General features: G+C 41.2%; 1 protein-coding gene and 1 long non-coding RNA gene across 2 annotated transcripts in view; both read right to left on the reverse strand.

The window, feature by feature from the left end:
• The window catches only part of PPA1 (inorganic pyrophosphatase 1), a 29,923-nt gene extending 13,839 nt beyond the window's left edge, over positions 1 to 16,084 (reverse strand). Inside the window, exons 1-4 of the mRNA XM_058298963.2 lie at positions 15,905 to 16,084; positions 13,850 to 13,908; positions 4,751 to 4,804; positions 3,153 to 3,272 (exon numbers count right to left, since the gene is read on the reverse strand). Of these exons, the coding sequence (XP_058154946.1) occupies positions 3,153 to 3,272; positions 4,751 to 4,804; positions 13,850 to 13,908; positions 15,905 to 15,968 (297 nt within the window). The 5' untranslated portion in view covers positions 15,969 to 16,084. The remainder of the gene's footprint in view (positions 1 to 3,152; positions 3,273 to 4,750; positions 4,805 to 13,849; positions 13,909 to 15,904) is intronic.
• A 324-nt stretch (positions 16,085 to 16,408) lies between these two features.
• LOC139439115 (uncharacterized) lies at positions 16,409 to 16,988 on the reverse strand. Its single transcript, XR_011648946.1, has 2 exons — positions 16,764 to 16,988; positions 16,409 to 16,658 (listed from the first exon to the last, which is right to left on the reverse strand). It is a non-coding gene; the product is annotated as an uncharacterized lncRNA (long non-coding RNA).
• Between the last annotated feature and the right edge of the window lie 10,402 nt (positions 16,989 to 27,390).

The following is a 27,390-nucleotide window of genomic DNA, read 5'->3' on the forward strand; positions in this document are numbered from 1 at the left end:
TTCAAGACTAAATACTATGGGAAGTAGACTTGGCCCAATGGATAGGGTGTCCACCTACCACATGGGAGGTCAGCGGTTCAAACACCGGGCCTCCTTGACCCGTATGGAGCAGGCCCATGTGCAGTGCTGATGCGCGCAAGGAGTGCCATGCCACGCAGGGGTGTTCCCCACGTAGGGGAGCCCCATGCGCAAGGAGTGTGCCCCGTAAGGAGAGCCACACAGCGCAAAAGAAAGTGCAGCCTGCCCAAGAATGGTGCTGCACACACAGAGAGCTGACACAACAAAAAGAAACACAGACTCCCAGTGTCACTGATAAGGATGGAAGCAGTCACAGAAGAACACACAGTGAATGGACACAGAGAACAAGCCAACTGGGGGGCCGGGGGAAGGGGAGAGAAAAAAAATACTAAATCAATTGAAATATAAGTTAAAGTGCCATTACTAATGCAAATTAACAACTCTGTGATTACCTAACAAGCTAGATGAGTTTGACCTAGGTTCTACTAATGCAAAGAGCCTCTCACAGGGTTTCTATATTTAACACACTGAGTGGTTAATAAAAACAAAGCATTTATCAGAATCAGTAGGGAAACACTAAATTGAATAGTTCACATAAAAAAACTTAAGTACCCCAGCATTAGCCTAGCCAAACAAGAATTAAGTGCACATAATTTGCTTAAAGTAGACATCATTCTAGTTATTCTTCATTCAAATATTAAATAAGAACCTACTATAAACTGGCATTGTGCTGGGGATAATTTGGTAACCAATGTAGACATCCTCTTCTCAAAGGGTTGACTGCTGTGGTAACAATCCCATAATTACTCTACCACAAAGCTCGGCCTAAAGAAGAAGGAATCAGGACACTACACGTGAAAGTCAACAGCTCTGAGAACTTACATGTGCTGGGTACTAACCGCTTTATTCTTCATAATAACCATGAGCTAAGTGCTAAAATAGAAGTATCCCTATCTCAGCGGGGAGGAAACCGAAGCAAATTAGGTGTACTAGGAATCGGCAGGCTGGAGTTTAAACCATGGTCTGCCGGGTGTCAAAAATCAGTGCTTACTCTGTCATGAAATTGCTGTGTGATTCCGGGCAAATCATTTCACCTTCACCCCATATTTAAAAAAGGAATTTCACACGAAAAATTTAAAAATAAATAAAATCCATGTTTAACCACTTTTTAATTATTAGACTTGCCACTCCATCTGTAAGAAAGATTTTAGAGTCCAGATTTAAAAAGAAATATTTCAAAATAAATACTTTTTAAAAAGAAATATTTCAAAAAAATAAATTCTCAAATCTGAATTTAAATATTATAAATATTTACCTTTTGGTTTTTCTTGAAGATTCAAGAGGAAGTATTAAAATGAGTTAACTAACCCTTTTTATCTTTAAAATCTACTACAGAAAAACCTTTCTTAAGGAGCTCAACCACTGAGCTACACTGGCTTCCCAAATCTTTTTTTTTAAGATTTACTTATTCATCTATTTTCCCCCTTCCCCTCCTCCTGCCCTGCTGTTTTTGCTGTCTGTATTGCCTTCTCTTCTCATTTTCTCTCCTCTGGGATTCAACGGGATTCAATCCTGGAGACCCCTGATGTGGAGAGAGGTTCCCTGTCAATCGCACCACCTCAGCTCCTGGTTTCTGCTGTGCTTCACCTTGACTCTCCCCTAGTCTCTCTCTTTTTTTTTTTTTTTTTTAATTTTTTTATTTTTTATTGACTTTGTAATAATATTACATTAAAAATATATATGTGAGGTCCCATTCAACCCCATCCCCCCACCCCCCCCTCTCCCCCCCCCAACAACACTCGTTCCCATCATCATGACACATCCATTGGATTTTGTAAGTACATCTTTGGGCACCTCTGCACCTCATATACATTGGTTCACATCATAGCCCATACTCTCCTCCATTCCATCCAGTGGGCCCTGTGAGGATTTACAATGTCCGGTGATTGCCTCTGAAGTACCATCCAGGGCAGCTCCATGTCCCAAAGACGCCTCCACCTCTCATCTCTTCCTGCCTTTCCCCATACCCTTCGTCCACTATGTCCACTTTTCCCATTCCAATGCCACCTCTTCTATGTGGACATTGGATTGGTTGTGTCCATTGCACCTCTATGTCAAGAGGAGGGTCAGATTCCACCTGGATGCTGGATGCAATCCTCCCATTTTCAGTTGTAATCACTCTAGGCTCCATGGTGTGGTGGTTGTCCTTCTTCAACTCCATCTTAGCTGAGTGTGGTAATTCCAATAAATCAGATTGTAGGTGCTGGAGTCTGTTGAGGCTCAGGATCTGGCTATCACATTGTCAGTCCAGAGATTCAAATCCCCTAAATATATCTTAAACCCCAACATTAACTGCACCTCCAGCACATTGGCATGAAAGTCTTATGAAGGGAGATCCCATCTGAGTCCAGATTCATCACACATAAACACCATTTCCAAAGAGGGGCCATCTGCCCTGGTAGTTAACCCCATCGGCCATGACCATAACTCCCGTGGGTCTCTTTAGCCCTCAAAGGAACCAATATCTGGGGGTTGTATCTGCTTTATCTGTCTCTCTGACTCTGCTCAGTTGTGCATGAGGGCAAACCTTCTGCCAGCCTCCAGACTCTTTTTTAGAAACTCGTAGCCATATAAACTCATTTCTCCTTTCCATTTCCCCCTTACTTTAGGTCAAACAGCATTTTAAAGTCATGGTATTTTATGTAGACATGGATATTCTACTGATCCGCATTGAACCTTCCGTATAAGGTCATTTTCCAGTTGCATCATCAGTTGGTAGTTGATAGTGGTCCCTCGTTGCCAGGGAGGCTCATCCCCAGGTGTCATGTCCCACGCTGGGGGGAAGGCATTGCATTTACATGCTGAGTTTGGCTTCGACCCTAGTCTCTCTTTTTGATGCGTCATCATCTTGCTGCATGACTCACTTGTGCGGGCACTTACATGGGCACTGGCTTGCTGCATTAGCACACTTTCTCTTCTTCTTTTTCACCAGGAGGCCCCAGAGATTAAACCTGGGTCCTCCCATATGGTAGGCAGAAGCTCTATCACTTGAGCCACATCTGCTTCCCTCAACTCTTGTTATTAATAACGGTAGGCTAAAATGTACATTTTTCAGTAATTGCATGAAGACATACCTGAGGGATGGCACCATAATTCCAGATATATCCTTTATAAGGGAACAAATTTGCAACATAACGGAGTTTTCCTTTTTTCACATCTTGTTTAATTGGGTTTAAAGGGTCCTTTGTAGCAATCTGAAATTAAAATGTTCGTATTGTTATATATTTGGCCATGAAATATTCTTCAAATAAGATTTTGAGGAAATAAATTATACTATGCATGCTTGCACATCCCCTCACTCTATTTCATTAAAAATATATTTTACTTCTAACATTTTTATAATTTTTAAAGCTTTTTTATTGTGGTAACATAATCAAAATTTCCCATTTTAACCATTTTTAAGAGTACAATTTAGTGGCATTAATTATATTTACATGTTGTACTGCTATCACCATCACCCATTACCAAAACTTTCCTATTGCCCCAAAGACAAACTCTGTACCCATTAAGTAATACCTCCCCCATTGCTCTTTTCCTGGTAATCTCTAATCAATTTTTTATCTCTATTAATTTGTTTATTCTAGATATTTCATATACATTAAATCATACAGTATCTGTCCTTTTGTATTTGGCTTATTTGACTCAACATAACTCTTTTCAAGGTTTACCCATGTTGTAGCATGTACTGGAACTTTGTTCTGTTTCATGGCTGAATAATATTCCATTGTATATATTCATACCACATTTTATTTTTCTATCCATTTGTTGATGGAACATTTGGGTTGCTTCTACCTTTTGGCTACTGTAAATAATACTGCTATGAACATCGGTGTACAAGATCTGTTTGAACCCTTGGTTTCAATTCTTTTGGTACATAGCTAGAAGTAGAATTATGGGTAAAATGGTAATTCTATGTTTAACTTTTTGAGGATTGCCAAACTATTTTTGCATACCAGCTGTTCCATTTTACATTCCAATCATTTTATAATTCCAACCTAAATAATTTTTTTCCATAATCAGCCATTAAGTGGAAAACTCACTTGAGGCATACATGTACTATCAACAAGGGAAAAGGAACATTTATCAATTGCACAAAGCAAGAAATACCAAGATTTTTATTAAAAGGGCAAAATAAGTAATATCCAACTTCAATTATCCTTTAAAGCATTTAAAAATATTAAAACATTTGATTGTCATATGTATGCAAGTATGGTTACTGTCAAAAGGCTTAAGTGATAGAAAATATATATGTAAGTACACATAACTAAAAGCCAAATATGTTAGGTGTCATGAGAAATATATTAACAAGATGCAACAGAAATTGCAATGAGATTATTTGTAGCTGGGTTGCCTATGGAAAACCTTGTGGAGGAGTCAATGATCTACTGAAAAAGATTAAGACAGAGGAGGAAAAAGTAATTCTGGGCTTTGGAAATGTCAGAAGCAAAGGTATAGAGCAGGAAAGGCTGGAGCATATTTGAAAACAGCAAATGGTTGCACTTAGCTGGAACATACAGGTTAGCAGGTAATGGAAGCTGCAACTGGAAAATTGATTGGGACTAGGCAGAGGGAAATCTTAAAAGTTTAGATTGTTTAATTCTTGAGCATATCAGTGTGGCTAGATCAAAACTAACACCAAAAGTCTGACCATTAATGTAGAGCAAAACATTACCTCCATTTTTGCATTAGACCAGCGTGGTACCTCAACTACCATGTGGAACACATCCTGAAAAAACAAGAAGAAAGTCAGATGGTCACAGAACTAATTTGTTCTCTTCCTTCAGTGAGCATGTCCTACTTCTTCGAAAACTAACCCATATATTGTGTCAGATTTTTGACAGATCTTTGAAGTCAATGGACTTTCAACACACCATACATAAAAAACTAAGATTGACAGATGAAGAAATAAAGTAAATAGAGCAAAATATTAATTTTAGCATCTAAATTTTTCTGTGTATTTTAAGTTTTTCATAGCGAAATGTTGGAGGAAGTAGAAAAAATGTTTCTATAAAGGAAAGAAACTGTTTTTAAGCAAACATAACAGAATTTATATCTCTAAAGAGGGATATCTACAAAGCAATCATCTCCAAGGACTTTCATTTGCTTCAGTGATACCACAATAATCAAAAATGTTTTTGGAGCTTTTATTTCAGAGGCAGTTTAGAAGACAAAGCCCATATCAGCCTAATTACTTTGTCATACTTTAGTTTCGGTCTCAAATAAAATCTATCAAACCAATTACCACCATTATTCTCCTGATTCAGCTGGTTTTGTTTTTGTTGTTTTTTAGGAGATACTGGGATTGAAGCCGGGACCCCATACATGCGAAGCAAGCTCAACCACTGAGCTACACCCACTCCCCATCAGGTTTGGCTATTTTTAAAAATCAAGTCCCCCTCACAAGGACAAGAAATTTGACACTAAAGATAAAAGAATATGTTCCAAAAACATTTTAACCAATGGCAGTCCTATGGTAATTTACAACCTTAAACTGACCATTTAAAAGTGGATGATACATTCAGGGAGAAAAACTCCTAGTTGCTTACTATTTAAAGACACAATGAAAAAAATCACATTTTACCACCTCGCTTTGCATACAAGAGACAAAGATTAATTTAAGAGTTTCTTTAAATTAAAACTGAGCTTTGAATAGAGTCAGAATATTATTTTTGCCAATGTAGTTTATTATTATTATTATTATTAATTTCTCTCTCCTTACACACCCCACCCCCAGTTGTCTGTTCTCTGTGTCCATTCGCTGTGTGTTCTTCTGTGACTCCTTCTATCCATATCAGCGGCACCGGGAATCTGTGTTTCTTTTTGTTGCGTCATCTTGTTGCATCAGCTCTCCGTGTGTGTGGCACCATTATTGGGCAGGCTGCACTTTCTTTCACGCTGGGCGGCTCTCCTTATGGGCGCACTCCTTGCGCATGGGGCTCCCCTACGCGGGGGACACCCCTGCATGGCAGGGCACTCCTTGCGCGCATCAGCACTGTGCATGGGGCAGCTCCACATGGGTCAAGGAAGCCCGGGGTTTGAACCGCAGACCTCCCATGTGGTACGCGAAACCCTATCCGTTGGGCCAAGTCTGCTTCCCCCAATGTAGTTTTAAATGCAATTTTGCAGTTTATAGTCTCTACAAAGGGCACAGATAAAAATATGTAATTCCTCCTCTAAAAATATATATGTTTTGGGGGAGTGGATGTAGCTCAAGTGGTTGAGCACCTGCTTCCCATGTACACAGTCCTGGGTTCAAATTTGAGTACCTCCTTAAAATAAAAATCACTTCAATACACATCTTTTTAGAATTACCCCCTTGCTATTTTGTATTTAAAAATCAGGTACTGGGAGATGGCTGTGGCTCAATTGATTGGGCTCCCATCTACCACATAGGAGGCCCTGAGTTTAGTCCTGAGGCCTCCTTGTGAGGGCAAGCTGGCCACTGATGGCCGGTGCACCCTGCAAGGAGAGCTGACAGCCGGCGCGCCCGGTAAGGAGAGGTGACACAGCAAGATGACACAACCAAAAGGAGATAAGCAGACACAGAAGAACATGCAGCGAATGAACACAGAGAGCAGGCAGCAAAAACAAGCATCAAAGGGGGGGAGGGGAAATATATTTTTTTTAAAAAAGCACTTTAAAAAAAAACCAGCGACTGATAATCTACAAGGGAATAAACCAAATAATTATCTTGTTGCTACTTTTAACCAAGCAGAAAAGCTGCACAGATTTATACTCAAGAATGTAAAACTCATTTATTTAACTTCTTGGTCAAACCAAGGAAGACTAAAGCATTCATTCACAGGTTTCTGCTCCAAGCCTCCTGATGTCTACTTGGTATGACATAAAAATGATAAAGAATGGAGATATTATTTAACAAGACTGAATAAACTGCTTTATCTCTGAAAAGCAGTAACTGGATGGATTAGAAAATGTAATGCTAATTGTTCATGGATAGGAAGGCTCAGAATTTGTGATTAAATTTCACTCTCCCCACTGTAAATTTTCAAGAACTGCATCTGTCTAGAACCACTTCTCAGCTATTAAAATCAAAATTTGTAGGTCTATGATACAAGACCAAGTTAGGGCTTTAAAAGATTTCAGCAGCAATATCCTAAAGGTTCACAAGATGGAGCTGTTTCTACAAGACAGAGAATAATTTTAGTTCCACTGAATAAACCATAATCACAGTATTATTTAAAACTACTGAAAAGAGAAAATCAAGGAGATTGTTAATTTTTTAAAAGAAAATACTACCGAACGAATACATTGTTTCAAGAGAAAAGTGGCAAATAGAGCTGAAGTCTCTAATTCAAAATTTGGAAACTATTTTGAACACTTTAATGGAATTAAATGATAAACACATATATACCCTCAAAACATTATCTAACATTACAAACCCAAATAGCTAATGGGAAGTAAAAAAAAAAATTACAAGGGAAAAAAACATCTTTCAGAAAACAGTATGATAACTTTACCACGAAAGAAGAACTCTGAATGCTAGAATGTTTTAGAAATTAGCTGGTCCAGAAACAGCAATGGGTACCAAACAAGGGGCCACAGAGTCAATTACATATATTTTTTACACAAGTATTTCTTGAGTACCACCTACTACTTGCCAGAAGCTTTTCTAGATGCTGAAGATTATCAGTGTTCTTTCTTTTTTTAAAGATTTTTTTTAAAATTTCTCCCCGCCCCAGGGTGTCTGCTCTCAGTGTCCATTCGCTATGTGTTCTCCTGTGTCTGCTTCCATTCTTGTCAGCAGCACCAGGAATCTTGTCTCTCTTTGTTGCAACATCTTGCTGCATCAGTTCTCCATGTGTGTGGTGCCACTCCTGGGCAGGCTGTACTTTTTTCACGTGGAGCAGCTCTCCTTACAAGGAGCACTCCTTGTGCATGGGGCTCCCCTACGCGGGGGACACCCCTGCGTGGCACGGCACTCCTTGTGTGATTCAGCACTGCGCATGGGCCAGCTCACCACACGGGTCAAGAGGTCCTGGGTTTGAACCCTGGACCTCCCAGGAAGTAGGCAGATACTCTTATCAGTTGAGCCAAATTCACTTCCCTTTCAGTGTTCTTTTAACTCTCTAACAGTTAGATTTCCAAATCAGGTACTTTCAGTTTATAAGTCTCAGACAACAGCAAATGTAGGTGAGTGGCTTTTCTGTAAAACTAATGTTTACTATATTTTCAAATGTTTGTATCAGCTGTAGTGATTTCTGTATTTTTTTAAAGCAATGAATTTGTAGCAGCTTTTAGTTATTTTTTCTCCAACAATTATCACAAGGGAAGGTGTTTTTAATTATATTGCTGTAAGGGGAAAGCGGTTCTTATACTTCAGCAGGAACTACTACTCAAGAACAGCTTATTGGGAAGCAGATTTGGCTCAATGGATAGAGTGTCCGCTTACCACATGGGAGGACCAGGATTCAAACCCAGGGCCTCCTGACCCGTGTGGTGAACTGGCCCATGCATAGTGCTGATGTGCGCAAGGAGTGCCATGCCACGCAGGGGTGTCCCCCGCTTAGGGGAGCCCCACACACAAGGAGTGCGCCCCTCAAGGAGAGCTGCCCCATGCAAAAAAAAAAAGAAAAAGTGCAGCCTGCTCAGGAGTGGAGCCGCATACATGGAGAGGTGACGCAGCAAGATGCTGCAACAAAAAGAGACACAGATTCCCGGTGCCACTGGCAAGAATATAAGCAGACACAGAAGAATACACAGTGAATGGACAAAGAGAGCATACAACTAGCAGCGGGGGGTGGGGGTGGGGGGTGGGGTTGGCAGGGAAGGGGAGAGAAAGAAATAAAATAAATCTTTAAAAAAAAAAGAACAGCTTATCAAAGAAAGAAGTTTTTAAAGAACAGTTCATTTCTCCTAGACTCTATGGCTATGATTCAGGGAATTGTCACTAGGTGAACAGTAATATTTAGGACTTTCTGGGCAACTGGCAAGAAAAATTCAACCAATTACAATATTGCTATAAAGACTTTTACTGTTTAAAACATTATGCTTTCTAATGTTTCTAATGTTTAGGCACTTACAAATATGAGGCAAGATTTCAAGAAACTTTGTATCACCCAGTTAAAAATTCAAGCCTATTATTTACTTCAATCCTAGATTTACTATTATTCCCAATGCTTTGGAACTCTGCTGTCGATTTCTACCATGCCTTGGATTCTAAAATCCTTGCTCTGGCATCAAAGCTCTTGCCTCCCTGAGCACAATTTCAGTGAAAGCTTAAATAATACAGGGAATTTGGACAAGACTATGGGAGACAGGGGAAAAGGCAAACTATTAATATAAACTCTACCTTTAGTTCCCTGACTTCATAACCTCAGAAATATGTCTCACTTCTCAGATTTATAATCACCTCTCAGGTAGTCAAGAAAGTTAATGTTAAAGATATCAAGATTCTAAGCAAACTGTTCATTTAACAAATCTAAATTAAAATATAATTCCATTAATCGAAAAGATTTAAAATAAAATTACCAAAGAATAGGCTATAGCTATCTGGTAGGCTACTGTTACCAATGTAGTTAAGCGCATATATAGTGAGCATACTCTCAACTTAATTACATCTCATCTCCGAAATTTAGCAAAGTTAAATGTGTCTTTATTGAGAGACTTAATGAACACCTTATGACTCATGATCTGTTTCCAACACTGGATCTGAAGTCTAAAGAACATGACATTGCAGAATTTCTTAACTGGTTTAGATTAGCATTTTCAAATTGACCTATCATGTGCTTCTCTAGATAACTTCAGAAATCAAATAAATACCAGATTTAGAATACAAAAATCACCCTCTGACCCCACCACCCTTTCTTTTATTTTTCTGGTTTGCAATAAAATTGTAAAAGCAGTAAGAAAACCAATGGTGGGAGAGAAGATTTTTGTTCTAAATTTATCTAGAGATGAGACATAAAGCAAGAAGGGAGCAAAAAAACAAAAGCAGCTTGCTTTTTTTTTCTTTTTCCCTCTCTTTCTCTTTTTTAACTTCTGGAGTAGTTATGGAGTATTAAATTCTATCAGAAGAACTCATATAGCTAATAAGGAAATGGTCTGCCCCACAATCTGCTGTACCAGATTTCATGTCCAGGAATATTTTGCTTATTAAGGGCGTGCCAAGAGACAATGGCATTTAATGCTTAGGTTTAAGTTTTGGCTTCAATGTCAGTTAAGTGATTATAGACGTATTCACTCTAAATTGTTAAAGTAAATAGGCTTCTGAATTATTTCATTCAGAAGTGACAAACGTCTAAGGCCAAAAGAAACAAATATTATGTGTGTGCCTCTTACTCATTTAGAATTGTAACTTAGCACATGGTATCTACAATGAGAAAAATTTTGCACAATAAATTATGTTAAGATTCTATGCAAGACATTAACCTATTAAGATTTTTAAAATAAAACAAAACAAAAAACAATCTTTCAGTAACACTCATTTGCTTTCCAATTACACAAATTATCTACTCATAGCAGATCCAACAAGCTCTTTTATTTGGCAATAAATATTGCCACAAATACCTATATAAAGTAATAAAACAATTTTTTTAAAAAACTTCAAACTGGGCTTCCCAACTCTATCACCACAATTGGTCCATATTAATGATATGTCTTTAAAACTGCTGCTTTCAGAAGCATTAAATTCTAATTCCTTAGTGAAACAGGATAAAGTGTATATAGTTGTTTTTCACTTTTTATTTTGCTATATCATTCTATCTGTCCTTCTATTTTCTGAACATTTGAGAGCTGATTGCACACATTCTACTCCTTGAACACATAATAGTTCCATGTATATTTCTTACAAACAAGAGTATTCACTTATATAATCATCTTAGGTGCAGTTATCAAGAAATTTGACATTGATATATGTGTCTATCTGAGGTACAAAGATTTCCAGAACTGGCTGTATTTATTATATAATGGCATATACCAAAACAAATGCTGTCCTCACTGAAAGGTCCTGACATAGAGTAAAATATAAGTCTTTGGACATTTTTTCTTAGTTGATCCACTTGAGTTGTGTTAAAGGTACAGCCTCCCAAGATAATGATATCTTATTATCATCCTTCGAATGACTAGCCACATTAGGGATAAAATCTATGAACATATCCTAAAAATGTATTTACATAAACTATGGCTGGAGTGGTTGGATGCAGCTGCAGACTGGTGTCCAATGCATCCCCGGGCATTAGTCTGCCACCGGGCTGACTGCAAACTCCTGTCGCAGGGCCAGAGTTTAATTCAAATCACTTTGAACTAAACACACACACACTTTTACTTTTCTGTAACCAATTGAATTAATCAGATCTTTTATTTAGGTTATAATCCAAAATAATTTCTGCCTACCTTTCCCTTATTTTTCTTTTGTACACAATATAAGTTCCTTAAAAACAAAGAAAAGCCATAATCCAAAATAATTTCTCACTTCTACTCCTTTATTTTTATTTTGTGTATAATTCCTTAAAAACAAAACTAAAGAACTCTTTCCTGCTTCTCAGGCAGAAATCAGAAGTGCTGTAGTTCAGTGAAGTTTGGATCACTGGTGAAATTCAAGAGCTCTCTCAAGAGCTTGTGTTTGCATAGGTAGAACCTTCTCTGCCTAAAGTAGTACAATGGGGAGTGGGTGTAGTTCAGTGACTGAACACCTGCTTCCCATGTATGAGGTCCCGGGTTCAATCCCAGTACCTCCTAAGAAAAAGAAAAGGTGGTACAAAGGCAGTCTTCATTTAAGAAAGCTCAGAGCACAGATTACAGATATAATTAGGGCTGTATAAGACTTTACAGTATTGCAAAGTAATCTGAGTGAATAAATTTTACATGACACCAATTTATAATCTCGGTTTCCTATTTTGGGGTAACTTGCAACAGCAATAAAATAAAATAGTCATACCACAACTGCTATGATTATTCTGGTCCTTGTTTAGATTATTGTTCAATCATTTCTGAACACACAAAAAAATAGCTATCAAAAAAACTGTTAACCGTGTGGAGCTGGCCCATGCGCAGTGCTGATGCGCGCAAGGAGTGCCCTGCCATGCAGGGGTGTCCCCCGCGTAGAGAAACCCCACGCGCAAGGAGTGCACCCCGTAAGGAGAGCCGCCCAGCACAAAAGAAAGTGCAGCCTGCCCAGGAATGGCGCCGCCCACACTTCCCGTGCCGCTGACGACAACAGAAGCGGACAAAGAAACAAGACGCAGCAAATAGACACCAAGAACAGACAACCGGGGGAGGGGGGGAAATTAAATAAATAAATAAATCTTTAAAAAAAAAAACCCAAAAAAACAAAAAAAAAGAAAACTGTCAAGAAAAAAGTTTCCTTCTTTACTTATCTGTATGCCATCAATAAACTTAGGGGTCATCGTTTTATATCTCATTAATTAAGATGGTGAGATGTTCCTATAAAGTATTTTAAAGTACATACTACTATGGAACAAACAGATTGTTCTAACCAACAAAATGATGGCAATTTAAGGGGAGAGGAGGATCTGATGGTTCATATCAACTCCCAGGAAATCAGATGTAACAAATTAGAGTTTCTGAATAAATACTACTTCGAGAATCCCACAGGAGAAGACATGCCAATTAGAGGTCCCTCCTGTACCTGTGGCACGTAATTGGCCTCAGGCTATTTGTTCCACTGCCTCTAGTCACAGTCCAGCTCAGACAGGCTCCTCTGAAGCAACATGTAGGTTGAATTTTCTGCCAATGTCCAAGTGTCAGTCCAGAAATCAGAAGTACAATGAATTTGGTTACCAGTCCAGAAATCAGAAGTACAATGAATTTGGTTACTTCTGTCTGAGAATCAAACCCAGAAAAACAGTAAGACTCAGCACATACAAGGATAAAATTTCATCTTTATTATTATTCTAGATGTATATTGTAACGTGTTGTTCACATATACTATGCACTCACACCTAGCTAAGGAATGTCAACAACCTAAGAAGGTTTTACAACTCAAAAAGCTCCATACTCACTGTTTCAATCTTCCTCACTGATAGAAAAAAATTTTTAAGGTGTGAAAAAGAATCAGACATTTGTCCTTGTGTCAGTTTCTAAATGCAATACAAACTTCTCCCATTGGGAAAGAGGCTAAACCAAAAAGCTGTGTTTTTAAAATAACTATTTAAAGTTGTACAAATAATGCAAATTCTTTGTAAAAAGATTAGAAAATATAAAGAGGCAAAAAAAGAAAATAAAAACAAGAAGTCACTAGTAATTTTAACAGTAAGGGCTTACAAAAATATTTTGGTATATGTAGTTCTAGAGTTTTTTCCCTCAGAAAGCTAAGATTCTTACCACTTTCTGTTCAACCTACTCAATACTAAAGCTAGATTTCTTCAACTTACTGGTACGTATAGAAACAGACATGTCTTTTTACGAGTCTGGGGACTTACTTTTATTAACACTATTTGTAGCTAAATTCTACCAGCCCATTAAATATATCAAACTTTCCATAATTATTGAACAATATAGTTTATTGTTACTGTTTAATAAACATCTCATAGCCAAATTTTGTGCTGGCTACCTGGTTTACTTTAAAACCACAAAAGAAGAACTAATAGTTCAGTTCTAAATACACATTTTTTTTTTAACCAAGGCAACCCAAAGATAGTTTGCTTCAAGTCAGCCTGTAAGACTGACTTCTTATTTAGTCAATGCACCTTTAACTCACAGGACTTTATATACTTGTTAAGAGACATAAGAAAATATGTATGTGGAACTCGTTGATTAAAGAAACTATGTTCAAAAGAAAATGATACCTTACCTTATCTGCATAAATTGGAATATCATGAAATGGAGATATATACTGTCCTTTTTCATTTTCTATAAAATAAATTAGAAAACATTACTGTGGTTAATTACACTTTCAGATGCATGAAGTATACATTTTTTACAACATTCATGCAATTATTCATGCACCAGAAAAACTGGTTGTTTTTTCTGACCTTCCTCCAAGCTAGACTTGGGTTTTCATCCTATGCTTTCCTTAGGTATCTAACAGGTTCTTAACCCTGTACTGAGGGCAGGGACTATCTAACACACCTTGGTTTCCCAAGAGTCTAGCAGTGCCTGATACACAAAAGGCAATCAATTCTTTTAGATTGATCTGACATCAGTTAATTTACAGAACTATTAAGAAATACTTGGAGGGAAGAGGAGGACCAATTTGCTGAATTACAAATCATGTTGCTTTAAATGATGTCCCTTCCCAGAAGACAGAGCCATCTTAGATTATGATTTTTCTTAAGGATAACCAAATCACAACACTTTCGCAGGCAATTTTTATATAAAAAGCTTTAAAACGTCCACACTTATTCTTTAGGAAACCTATGGATCAAGTCTACATTGCATCTCTTCAGGTTTAAAAACCAAAATGGAATAGGGAAAAAATAAACAATGACCATCTTCAATTCCAAAACGGTCCTTTCAGAGCCAACTGTGACTTTGGGGCCCAACCCATTATCAGTTTTAAAGACACTGGCACATGTAATATTATAGAGGGGAGGAATCTTACTTCTATTACCAAGGAAGTTAAGAAACCTACGATTTTGAAAAAAAAATTTTAATCCCTCCTCTTCAAATCAGGAGAGTTGCCCTCTAAGCCCCTCCAATAGAGAAATTCTGGAGTCAACACTATCTCCAGAAAAATAGTTCAGTGAATTATTTATCAAAAGCCCCACCACCACCAAGCTGCTTAATTCTGAAATTAAATAAAATGTGGAGTCCCACCCTTCCTGGAATTTACATGGTAGTTTACTCTTTAGCTAGATGTGGAAGCTTCATTGTTCACTTTCTGTTTCCTACCACACCAGGCTACTTTTTGCTAAGGGCTTTATTCATTCTTTCGGTGTTCACAAAATCCGAGTTCACTGCACTTGACTATTTCCTTCCAAAATAAAACTGAAAAGAAGTTAAAACAGGAACGGTGTGGGTGACATATTTGGAGTGCCTCTTTATCACCAATAATCTACTCCTTGCAGCTTCTGGAGAGTGGAGGGTAAAGATGAGCCGAGGTAGTCTTCATTCATCTGCAGGCAAAAGGTGTACAACAAGGCAAGCGAAGCGCCATCAGCCTGCAGCAACCTCGGTACTAAAGTGTAGCTGGACTTGCGGTTCCCCTTAAATACCGATTTTTTGCACAAAGTTAAAAACTTGGCACTTTAACTCATGCTTCCGAGATTGGCGTTCCGAGATTGGGGACCAGCTTTCTGTTTCATAAGGCGCTTTCCCAGCTTCAGTGTTACGGGAAACCACGCCGGAGAGGTAGGAGCGCTATTGGGACCCAGAGGGATTGGTGCAGCGCCTCCACTGACCGATTTAGATTGGGGCCTCGGTTTCCCCATCTGTAGAACGAATATTGGACCCCCCTCAGAGCGGACAATCTGAGCTACAGCAGTGGAATTAAGGAATTAAGTCACCGCCCTTCCTTTCCCCTGAAATGAGTAATCCTCTTACGAGAATTATTTTACCATCCAGCCACCTTCGTAGGGTGACTCAGTGGTTTCCTTTTTCCATCAGACAATGCTGGAGCCGGACACCTGCAAAACCATCCTGGCCCAGGCTCTCCTCCCTCAGAGCGTGTGGAGGAGGAATATTTTTCTTTAGAGGCATGGCTAGAGGCCGGCCCACGCCGTCCCGCCCACAAGCGCTAAATGTGGATAGTGAGGGCCGGCCCGGGGCCCGGGGGACCGACCCGAGGAGTTCAGCGCGCGCCGAGGACACCCAGCCCAGCGCGGGCCGCACCCGCACCGGCGGAAGGCGAGGCCCGGGAATGAATGGGTGAGAGGGCGGGGAAGGAGTGCGGTCGGCGGACACTCACTGAGGAAAACTCGATACTCAAGGGTGAAGGGCGCGGCGCGCTCCTCGCTGCTGAAGCCGCTCATGGTGCCGGAGACCAGCTGCTGCCGCTGCCACAAACCCACCAGCCCGCACGCGGCGCCGACTGACAAGACGAGACCTCCGCGCTTGCGCACTGCAAGGACTGGACCAGCGAACCGGGAGGGGAGCGGCCTTTAACGCTGCTGGCTCTCCCGTTCCCACCCCACCCCCGCCCGGCCCACTTCCTGCGCAGGCGCACTTCGCCTGGCCCGCGCGACCTCGCGCTCAGCCCCGCCCTCCCTCGCCCCGCCCCCTTCCCTCTGAGATTGAGCCACGTGGCTGGTTGCAGAAGTTTTCTCCAGTCACCAGAATCGGCCTGCGGGTTTTGGGACTCTGGCAGAGGAGGTCTAGCGCGCAAAAGATCAGCTTGAACCAGCTTGGAATAGGCCACCGCCTCCCCAGTTTCCTATCTTTTCCCCGGCTCACCCCGGTACAAGGAACTCACCTTTCGCTCTAACACACCTTTCCCAGCAGAGCAGATCCATGTCTCAAAAGGCATTTATAAGTCATCTGCTTCCAGTCTCAGCATCGGATCTTGTTTTAGCAAAGTTGAAGCATATTACCGACACCCATAGTGGCACCCAGCAGGAGAGCAGCTCATCCATTTCCTGGTGTTTGACACTACTACCACTTTTCCTTTTTTTTTTTTTTTTTTTACTACTACTACTTTTAACCCCTCTGCTTCAGTTTCTCACCTGGAAAATGGAAATAATAGTAACTATTTCACAGGGTTGTTGGGATGATTGAGTTAACACACATCAGATGCTTGGAGCAGTGCATGGCACTTTGTAAGTACTCACTAAGCTAACTTGCTGTTCCCAGCCTCTCCAGTACAGAGGATTTCCTCTCTTCCCCTCCTTGCCCAATCCGACCCAGATCCCCAGGGCCTTCAGAAGGAAGCACTGGAAAATCCAGAATCCAGGCATGAGCTCAGACTCCCTTGAGGACGATTCTCTCAGTCAAGGATAGGGTCTTCGGAGCATTTTTTTTTTCTGGGTACCTGGGATTGAGCCTGGGACCTCATATGTGGGAAGCCGGAGTTCAATTACTGAGCTACATTGGCTCCTGGGAGCTTGTTTTTCTACTTCTGTTCCAACTTGTCACATCAGACCCCAAATCTAAAGTCTGAGGCTGTAGGCAAACTTTTACTTCTCTTACTTCACCAATCCTATGTGTTAGGAAAAAGTGTTCTTCAACATCTTAATTATAAGTTAGGGGGGATCATCTCAAAGATGCTTGGTTTATTTCTTAAATGTTTAGTGAGCAGTGTTTCTTTAAATAATTGTTTTTCTAAAACATTGAAGTTAATGTGCTTTAAGGTCATTTTGATACATGCTTCTCCCCCCCCCCACCAACAATGCCTACTGTAGAAAATGAGATATTCTCTGTATTAAATGAAAACTTAGTAAGATAATTTTCTAATTAGAGCGTCCCTACCGGTCCAAACTCTCAAGCCCTTTGACCTTTCCATTAATTTTCAGAAGGTTGTGACTCACTGATCTGTTGAACACTACACCACACTGTTATAATGTAGTTAGAGCACAGGAGGAGAAAAAAAGAAGAAAAACGACAGTAGAGCAATAGTCTAGTCAGTGATACATGCAGGCCTGAGAGTTAAAGGAATCTCTAAGTGAAAAATAGGATCTAGTCCAGAGTGTTTTTTCAGGGGATGCTCTTTTAACTGAACTGCTCTATCAGTTTTCTGCCTTTGAGCAAACAGAAACAGTTTTCTTGGAAAAATCTAGAATATCATCTCTGACTGACTCATGGACAGAAATGATGCAATAATGTGGCAAACACACTTTCTCTTTTGCTTCCTGCCAGCTCAGAGCTAGATAATAAAGTCTTACTAACCTCTGGACTTACACTCCAGCTTTTGTTTTATGGCATGTGTTTGGAGAGCCAATCAACGCCAACTCTAATAAAACACCCAGCCCTGGCTTTGGCTGGGGCACAAGTCAGTGCTTTGTAATTTTCCCTTTCAGGCATGGGTGGGGAGTCCCTCAGGACCCAAATGGATCTTGTTCTAAGCTACATGTCTCCCAAAGGCCTAGCACGATACCTGGCCTAGACTGGATGTTTAATGAATGTTTCCTGGGCCAATGGTAGAAGAATTAACAAAAAAGAGGGAAAAATACCTCTTAATTTCACTAGTGAGGTAAAAAGAACCACAGCTATTCTCAAATGTTTGCTCTTTATTGCTCTGTGACCAAGTCCAATGGCACTTTTCACTGTGAATCCTGTCCTCTTGACTGTGGGGGACACTGTTGGGTACTTCCCAATTTCCTGACCCTCTCTCTCCTTTGGCTTAATGACTGCATTCACTTCTGACATTCCTGCTACTTCTCTGGCCACTCATTTCTCGCTCTCCCTCTTAGCCTTCTCTTCTTCTGGCTGTTTATTAAGTTTCATTGTCTTTGTACTTCTCACCTTGTCTTCCTCTATAGAGACACTCTCCCTAGGCTATCTCATGTATACCTTTCGCTTTATTTATTTATTTTTAAAAAGATTTATTTTATTTATTTCTTCCCCCCGCCATTGTCTTGCTCTCTGTGTCCATTCGCTGTGTGTTCTTCTGTGTCTGCTTGCATTCTTGTCATGCAGCCCCGGGAAACTGTCACTTTTTTTGTTGTGTCATCTTGTGGCGGCAGCTCTCCATGTGTGTGATGCCCCTCCTGGACAGGCTGCGCTTTTTCCGCGTGGGGTGGCTCTCCTTGCAGGGTGCACTCCTTGCACGTGGGGCACCCCGATGCAGGGGACACCCCTGCATGGCACGGCACTCCTTGCACATGGCAGCATTGCACGTGGGCCAGCTCACCACACAGGTCAGGATGCCCTGGGAATTGAACCCTGGGCCCTCCATATGGTATGGTGGACACTCTATCAGTTGAGCCACGACTGCTTCCCACCTTTGGCTTTAAAGACCACCTATAGGGGTTATGCATGGAAAATCTCAAATCTATAACTGATTCTACTGCTCACTTATTGCGGCCATGCTCTGTGCTAGGTGGCAGGGATGTAACATTGAATAAGAAAGACAAGGTCCTGGCTCTCACAGAACTCATAGACTGGAAGAAAGAAAGAGTTCAACGCAATTACAATAAATTTGAGTGAGTAGAATGATAGAGGAAGTACAAGACATTATGGAGATCAAGAAACTCTTCAAGGAATTGACCCTTAAGCTGTGACCAAAGGGTAAGGGCTTAATAAAGGAAAGGGGACAAGACAGAAGCCAGAAAAAGCGTAGCAAGTGATAACACCAGAGAAATGGATATGGTCAAATTGCACAGGGCCCTAGAAGCCACGATAGAGGTTTGAACTCTCTCCTAAGGGCAATGGGAAACCTCAGATGGGATTTTAGCAGGAAGGTGACACAAACAGAACTGCTTTAAATGATGGCTCTGTTAGCAGCTTGGCCTGGGTTGAGATTTGGCAAGACTAGAAGCAGGAAGACCAACAAGGAGGCTGCTACAGTAGTCTAGGAAAGAGATGGTGGTGGTGCATTAGGCTTGGGTAGCAAAAGAGAAGTCAGCTGATTATTGAGCTGTCCAAGAGAGAATCAATGGAACTGATCATTCATTGGATGGGGTGGAAAATGAGGAAGATGGACATTTAAGAATTTCAGGTTTCTGGTTACAACAACCAGTTGGATGGTCATTTACAGAGTTAGTGGGTGAGAAAAAAAGGATGACTTCACATTTGAGTATGATAGCAAATACTGACAGTTGCCTGCCCAATAGCTATATCCCCTTTTCCTTTTTAACATAATCCTGATTTTGTTCAGAAATCTACTCCTGCTCTCTGCACACCTATACTATTCCATATTCAAAGGATGAGTTTGAAATGAGCAAAGACAATCATGGTCATCAGTGATTATTTAAGGCATGTCAACGTAATACAATTCTGTCCAGTGGAATGAGGAGAAAGTCACTAGTGAGTCTCTGGATGGAAGTTTTCCTTAATCTTAAAAGGAAAATATATTTCTGGATATTTGTTGTTTGAAGCCACAGAGATTTTAGGGGTTGTTTGTTACAGCAGAATAAGCTAGCAAGAGCTGATTAACATAGAGAGCTAAAGCTGCTACAGTCATGATGAGGAGAATTTGGCTGTGAACCAAATTTGCAGAAGCAAAGCAGAAAAATGGAAAGAACCTTATTTCTTAACCAACTTTGGCACATTAGTAAGTCTGTCTCCCAATCTCTCTGCCTAAAGTCATAAGCTATGCTGTACATTATCTGCCTTCTCGCTGATCAAAGGCTCCAGCTTCCTTGCTGCCCCTGTCTAGGCCCCAAAGCCTAGGAGACTCTTTAGGTCAGCATTCTATTCTTGGTAGCAATTATTGTACTAGCTTTTTCTAGATAATGTTGTGGTAACAGATGATCCTCCCTCCAAAATCTTACCACTACACTTCTTTCTTTCTCAGATTACATGTCAGGGCTATGAGTCTGCTCATATTTATTATCCCAGGATCCTGACAGAAGGAGCAGCTCCTATCTTGGTCTCATGGTAGAGGGAGAAGAGAAATGGCTGAACCTTATGATGACTTTAGCTTCTGGTCCACAACTGGTGTTCACAACTTCGGCTCACATTCCATTGACCAAAGCAAGTCACACAGCCAGGCCAATATCAAGGGAGTGAGTAGGCACACTCATCTGCAGGGAGGCTCTATAAGGTACTTGGCAATGAGGCAAAGTATGCTCCTATTACAGGAAGGGGAGTGATTGATTGAGAGCATCTCTGACTTAGGAGCTTGAGAAACCTACTCTCAACAAATACAGCAGTCCCTCTCTCCCAACAGATACTGCAGAGCAGAGGAAGAGAGTGAAGAATGGATATGACTACAGGGACTTAGGATAAAAATGGAGTTGGATGAAGCTGCATTTGTATAGTCCATTATATAAGCTAGAGAAAAGAGACTTTCCAGAATTGTCAGTGACAATGAAGAGGACCTGGTGCAGACTATGGGGGGTGAGGGGGTAGGGGGAGTTGGGGAAAGGTCTACAGTCCAAGTTGAGATATTCACTGGGTGGTTAGATATGAGGCCTGGAACTCAGAATAGAAGTAGGCTGGACAATTTGGACAATTCAAGCCATAAGAGAGGATGAGATCACCTGGAGGGAATGAAAGGACAGAGTAAAGAAAGCAGAGGGCCTAGAACAGAACCCCAGGGAGCTCCAACATTCCAGCGACTGGTGGAGGAAGAGGTGCCAACAAGGGTCCAAGAAGGACTACCAGAGAGATAGCGGATAAAACATGGCAATGTGATATCTGGGAAGCCAGGGAGAAGAGAAGGTTTTGAGAATAAAGGAGTGGTCAACCATAATATATAGCTACCTTCTGGACTTGTCTGCTTGGGTGACCCACAGAATCTCATAGTCCAAAAGTGAGCTCACCATCTCTCCTTACAAATATGCTCTTATGTCCTCTATCTCATTTAATGATGCCATATCTGCCCAGTACTCTAGGCTCTCCAGCCTCAAGGGAAGGTCCTGATTAGTCTAAGTTAATTATGATGGTTCCATTCTCCATGACTGTGTCTAGTTTGGTCATGGGAATGTGAAACAATTCTGGCCAAGGAGATATGAGGAGAGGGTGACGGAGGGTTCTGGGAAAGGTTCTCTTACTTCCATGAGAGATACACTGGGGGAGGCAATCCCTTCTTCCTTTGGATATTGTTGTGGAATTTGGTAGCCACAGCTGTCTTACAACTTTGAGGAGAGATAGCCTGTAGGTATAATTGATACACCTATAATGACAAGGCAAAGTGTGAAACCTTGGCTCCTGAGGATGTCACTGATTAACCAACCCTAGAGCTGACCTACCTCAAAGCTTCTTTTACGTGAAATAATAAATTGACTTTGTTTAATAATTGACTTCATCATGTTTGAACCAGTTTTCCAGGGTTTTTCTGTTTCTTGCAGCTGAAAAGAAAATTTTTTTATGGATATAACTTCCCAACAATCTTTCACCCTTCCCCTAGACTAACTAGATTAGAAGTTAACTCTAGTTCCAGGGGTAGACCTTGATTTGTCTAAGACAATCATAATAATCCCATCCCTCATAACTGTTCAGGAATCCCATCTCAAGCCAATCAGAATATGGCATTAATCTTGCCACAAGGATGGTTAAGAAATGGGTACATGACACAATTTGAGCCAATAAGAGTTTATGGCTTCCTTTTGGGAAATGTTACCTTGCTCTTAGGAGAAAATAAAGGGAGGAGTGGTTTTTTTTAAAGTTTATATATCCTCAACCCCCACTCTGCCACCCCATTGTTTGCATTCGCTGTCTATTCTCTGTGTCTGTTCGTTGTGTGCTAGTCTTCTTTTTTTAGGAGACACTGGGAACCGAACCCAGGATCTCCCTATGGTAGGCAGGCACCCAACTGCTCGAGCCACATCTGCTTCCCAGGAAAGAGTCTCTTTCTCTTTTTCTTTCTTTCTCTTATACTGAATGTAAACAAGAAAGTTCTGATTGTGTTTTTCACCATTTTACACCTTGAGAGAAGCCAGTCTAAGGATGAAGTTTACACTGTAGATGGCAAAGCAGAGGAATGGAGACAACCTGGACCCATGATGCCATTGTTGAGCCCCTGAACAATAAAGCTTCTGCACTTTCTATTATATGAGCCAATATATCCCTTATAGCTTAAGCCAGTTTGAGTCAGGTTTCTGTTACTGACAACTGAAAGCAACCTACATGATGACCCATCCTACCAGTTAGTTACCAGGCAATACTGAAATGGTATCTTAAACATCTCTCTCTTTTTTTTAAAGATTTAAAGATTTATTTATTTATTTATTTATTTATGTCCTCCCCCTCCCCCCCCTCCTCATCCCACCCTGCTGGGTTTTTTTTTCTGCTATTGGTGTTGTCTTTTCTTCTCATTTTCTCTCCTCTAGGATTCACTGGATTTCAATCCTGGAGACCTCTGATGGGGAGAGAGGGTCCCTGTCAATTGTGCTACTTCAGTTCCTGGTTTCTGTTGCACTTCACCTTGACTATCCCCTTGCCTCTCTTCTGATAAGTCATAATATTGCTGCACGACTCACTTGCATGGGGCACTGGCTCATCATACAGGCACTTGCGTGGGTACTGGCTTGCCATGTAGGCATGCTTTCTCTTCTTCTTTTTTACCAGGAGGCCCCAGAGATCAAATCCAGGTCCTCCTATATGGTAGGTGGAAGCTCTATCACTTGAACCACAATCCCCTTCCCTCTTTATTTTAAAAATTTATTTATTTATTTATCTCCCTTCTCCCCCCCACAAGTTGTCTGCGCTCTGTGTCCATTCGCTGTCTGTTCTTCTGTGACCATTTCTATCCTTATCAGCAGCACCAGGAATCTGTTTCTTTTTGTTGCGTCTTCTTGTTGTGTCAGCTCTCCATGTGTGTGGTGCCATTCTTGGGCAGGCTGCACTTTCTTTCCTGCTGGGCAGGTCTCCTTACCAGGCGCACTCCTTGAGCATGGGGTTTCCCTACGCGGGGGACACCCCTGCGTGGCATGGCACTCCTTGTGCACATCAGCACTGCGCATGGGCCCGCTCCACATGAGTCAAGGACGCCTGGGGTTTGAACTGTGGACCTCCCATGTGGTAGGCGGACGCCCTATCCATTGGGCCAAGTCTGCTTCACCCCTTCCCTCCTAAACATTTCTTGATTTGTCGCCTCTTCTCCATCCCTTCTGCCTTAGGCAACCCCATGATTTCTCACCTGGATTCCTACAAATACCTCCTATTTCACTGGCATCCAGCTCCATCCCTCTCCAATTCATTCTCTACCTACTGCCAGAGTGAGCCTTATAAGACCAAGATCTGAATGTACTACTCTAAACTTCAAACCCTTCCTCTCTACATGGTTGTCTCTAACTCAATCTTTAAGACTTATTTCAAGTTTCCTATGGGAACCCTTTTCTGATGCCTTTCAGGCTGTTCTGTCACTTCTCTCACCAACAACAATACCTCATCAAACAAACCACTGTACCATATTATGATTTTTCTCTTTTCTGTCTTCTCTCCAGGCTGTGGGGTAGACCATGTCCCCAGGCTCAACAGACACTCAGTTTGCTGAGCAAACATATCAGAATTAATTTTGTCTAAACTGTTGCATACACTTATAAGTGGGGAGTTAATCTGGTGTAACGTCAAGAACACTGGACTGCAACCCACAAGGCCTGACATTTTGTTTTGATTTCACCACTTAACTAGCTGGGGGGACATCAAGCACATGCCTTAGTCTCTATTCGCAGCATTTTCCTGTCCGTAAAGTGGGAATACTGTAATTATGTCTGTGGTAACATAATCTGTCCACCTTTTGGGGGTAGACTGGGGTGGCTATTTTGCTAGGAAGCTTTACATTTGTGGTGAAAATGCAAAAAGGGTAAAATACTAATGAAATGGGAAGATAAAGAGTGGAGAGCAAACCTTTTCATAATAAGTTTATTTTCTATAATTTATAGCATAGAGAACAGGATCATTTTCTAAAGACATGGGTTAGAAGAGACTAAAGGAGATTATGCTCATTGAGGGGGTTTCAAAGGACTGCCAGACAGCAGTACAGACAAATAAAATGCACTGTGCAACACGCTCTCCCTCATGGGTTGTCAAACCACGTAAATGCAGGTTTCCCTCTCATTCAAATGGTTTGGCTTTGGCTGTTTTAACTTCCATGCAGAGAGGGAGTCGGAGGGGCGGGGTGGGGTACGGTGATTCCTCCTCAGAGAGTGATTTCATACCAACACTGGCCATGGGACAGATAAACTAATTTGCCCAAATCACTAAGCTGGGGTTTTTCCACCCACGTTAATTTGGTTGCTTGCACACAACCACATCCTGGTAATGACAGGATTCAAAGGCCTGGGTATTGCAGCTAGCAGGAGGCCACAAACAGCTCAAGACGGGACACGAAGCCAATTCAGCAGCTTTTGCTCTATTGGTGGTGCCCACGAGGGCAGAGGAGTCAAAAGATGATTTCTTCCAGCTTGTGGCTGCGTGGAGGACTTGATGTTGTATTGGATCAAACTAAATTCATGCCTTTTTCCTTAAACTGCTGGTCTTACTTCCATTTCAAATCTTTGGAAGCCACTGAATGTGATGGAAATGCGTCCTTGTGGCCAAAACAGCAGTGTGGAGCCTGTGGCTGGCTGGTTTTATTTTTAGGATTAAAGGAGACTTCCATAGAGCCTCTTTTATTCTGAACCCTAGTTTTGCAAATGTGGAAAGTAGAGTCCACAGTAGCTTGGAGGAGTGGTGAAAACTTGAACTTCCTGGTCAGATGGATCAGGATTTGAATCTGGGCTTCAACACCTCCTAGATATGTGACCTTCAATAAGTTCTTTAACTTCCTTTGCATCTTGCTTTTCCCATATAATATAGAAACAACAATCTGCTTATTTCATTTCTTCATTCATTCAGCAGACATTTATTGAGGGCTTCCTTTGCACCAGGTAATGTCCTAGATCTGAGTCTACAGATCTCAGTTTTCAGGGAATTTTGGCCCATTGAGAGAGATATGTAACAGATACAAATAGCACTGTGCCTTTCTGTCTGGGTTGGTCCTTCCCCAGCTATATACATGGCTCCCTCTCTCACTTCATTAATATCTGCACTCAGATGTAAATGCCTCAGAGAGGCCATCATTAACCACCTATTAAAATAACCCTCCCACCTCTATCACACTCTATTCTCCTGTCTTGCTGTAAACCCGTCTTCAATGGGTTTAAAAGTCATTTATTGGGAAAAGGATGTGGCTTGACCAATTGGGCCCCTGTCTACCATATAGGAGGTCCAGGGTTCTATCCCCAGGGCCTCCTGGTGAGGGTAAGCTCACCCGTGCAGTGAGCTGGCCCACACAGAGTGCCGGCTTGTGTGGGAATGCAGCCCCATGCAGGAGTGCAGCCCTGCATGGGAATGTCACCCCACACAGGAAAGCCGCCCCGCGCGGGAGTGCCAGCTGATGTGGAGAGCTGGTGCAGCAAGATGAAGCAACAAGAGACACAGAGGAGAGAAAATAAGAAGATATAGCAGAACAGGAACCTGAGGTGGCGCAAGAGAATAATCGCCTCTCCCACTCCAGAAGGTCCCAGGACTGGTTCCCAGAGCCACCTAATGAGAATAAAAGCAGACACAGGAGAACACACAGCAAATGAACACAGAGAGTAGACAACAGGGGGAATGGGGGTGGAGGGAGAAATAAAGCCTCTATAATACAAGCTTATTTTTAAAAAATAGTCTTGAACAGACATTTGCACTGAAAGACATATGAATGACACATGAAAATATGCCCAATGACATTAGTCATCAGGGAAATTTTTAAAAGACTGATACTACTAAGTGTGGACAAGAATGTGGAGCACTGGAACTGTCATATGCTGCTAATGGGAAGTCACTTTGGAAAATACTTTGGCACTTTCTTATGCAGTTAAATATACTCTTACCATGCAATCCAACAATCTCCCAAGGATTTACACAAGAGAATCGAAAACATACATGCATGTAAGGACTTGTACGAATGGTCATAGCAGCATTATTCATAATGGCCAAAAACAAGTAACAACTCAAATGTCTACCAACTGATGAATGGATGGATAAAATATGATATATGAATCTCTGGGCTGTCCATGTGCCAGATGGGCCCTGAGCCTCAGTGGAGTTGTAACATCTACTCTCCAGTTCATTGGACTCACCCAGGACAACTAACAAGGAGGTGAGGATGGACAACCACCACACCAAGGAACTGAGAGAGTCTACAACTGCAAGCAAGAGAGTCCCATCCATCAGCCATATGGTATCAAAGTCCCCTCTCAATCAGAGGTGGAGTGAGCATCACCAGCCCAGAATACTCAGGACTGGGGAATAAAATATGGACTAGAGTAGACTTACTGGTATTCTACTATAGACTTATTATGATTCTAGCAATGGAAGAAATGTTATCATTGATATGGAGACAGTGGCCACTGGAGGTGCTGAAGTCAGGGAGAGGGAAAAAGAGGTATCATATGGAGGCATTTTCAGGACTGGGAATTGTCCTGAATGACATTGCAAAGACAGATACAGGTCATTATGTATCTTGCCATAACCTACAGAATTAAGTGGGAAAGAGTGTACACTACCATGTAAACTATGATCCATGCATAGTGGCAGTGCTCCAAAATGTGTTCATCAATTGCAAAGAATGTATCACTCTAATGAAAGAAGTTGTTAATGTGGGGAAAAGTAGGATGTGTGGGGAGTGGGGCATATGGGAATCCCTTTGTGTGTACGTGTGTGTAACATTTTATGTAATCTAAGTATCTTTTAAAAATAAATAAAAAATATTTAAAAATATATATGATATAGCCACACAATGGAATACAACTCAGCAATAAAAAGCAATGAACTTCTAAAAAAGAAGAGTGACATGGAAGGAATTTCACTGTCTGATCTTGAAAC

The sequence above is a fragment of the Dasypus novemcinctus genome, chromosome 6, assembly GCF_030445035.2.
Source record: "Dasypus novemcinctus isolate mDasNov1 chromosome 6, mDasNov1.1.hap2, whole genome shotgun sequence".
NCBI classification, from domain to species: Eukaryota; Metazoa; Chordata; class Mammalia; order Cingulata; family Dasypodidae; genus Dasypus; species Dasypus novemcinctus.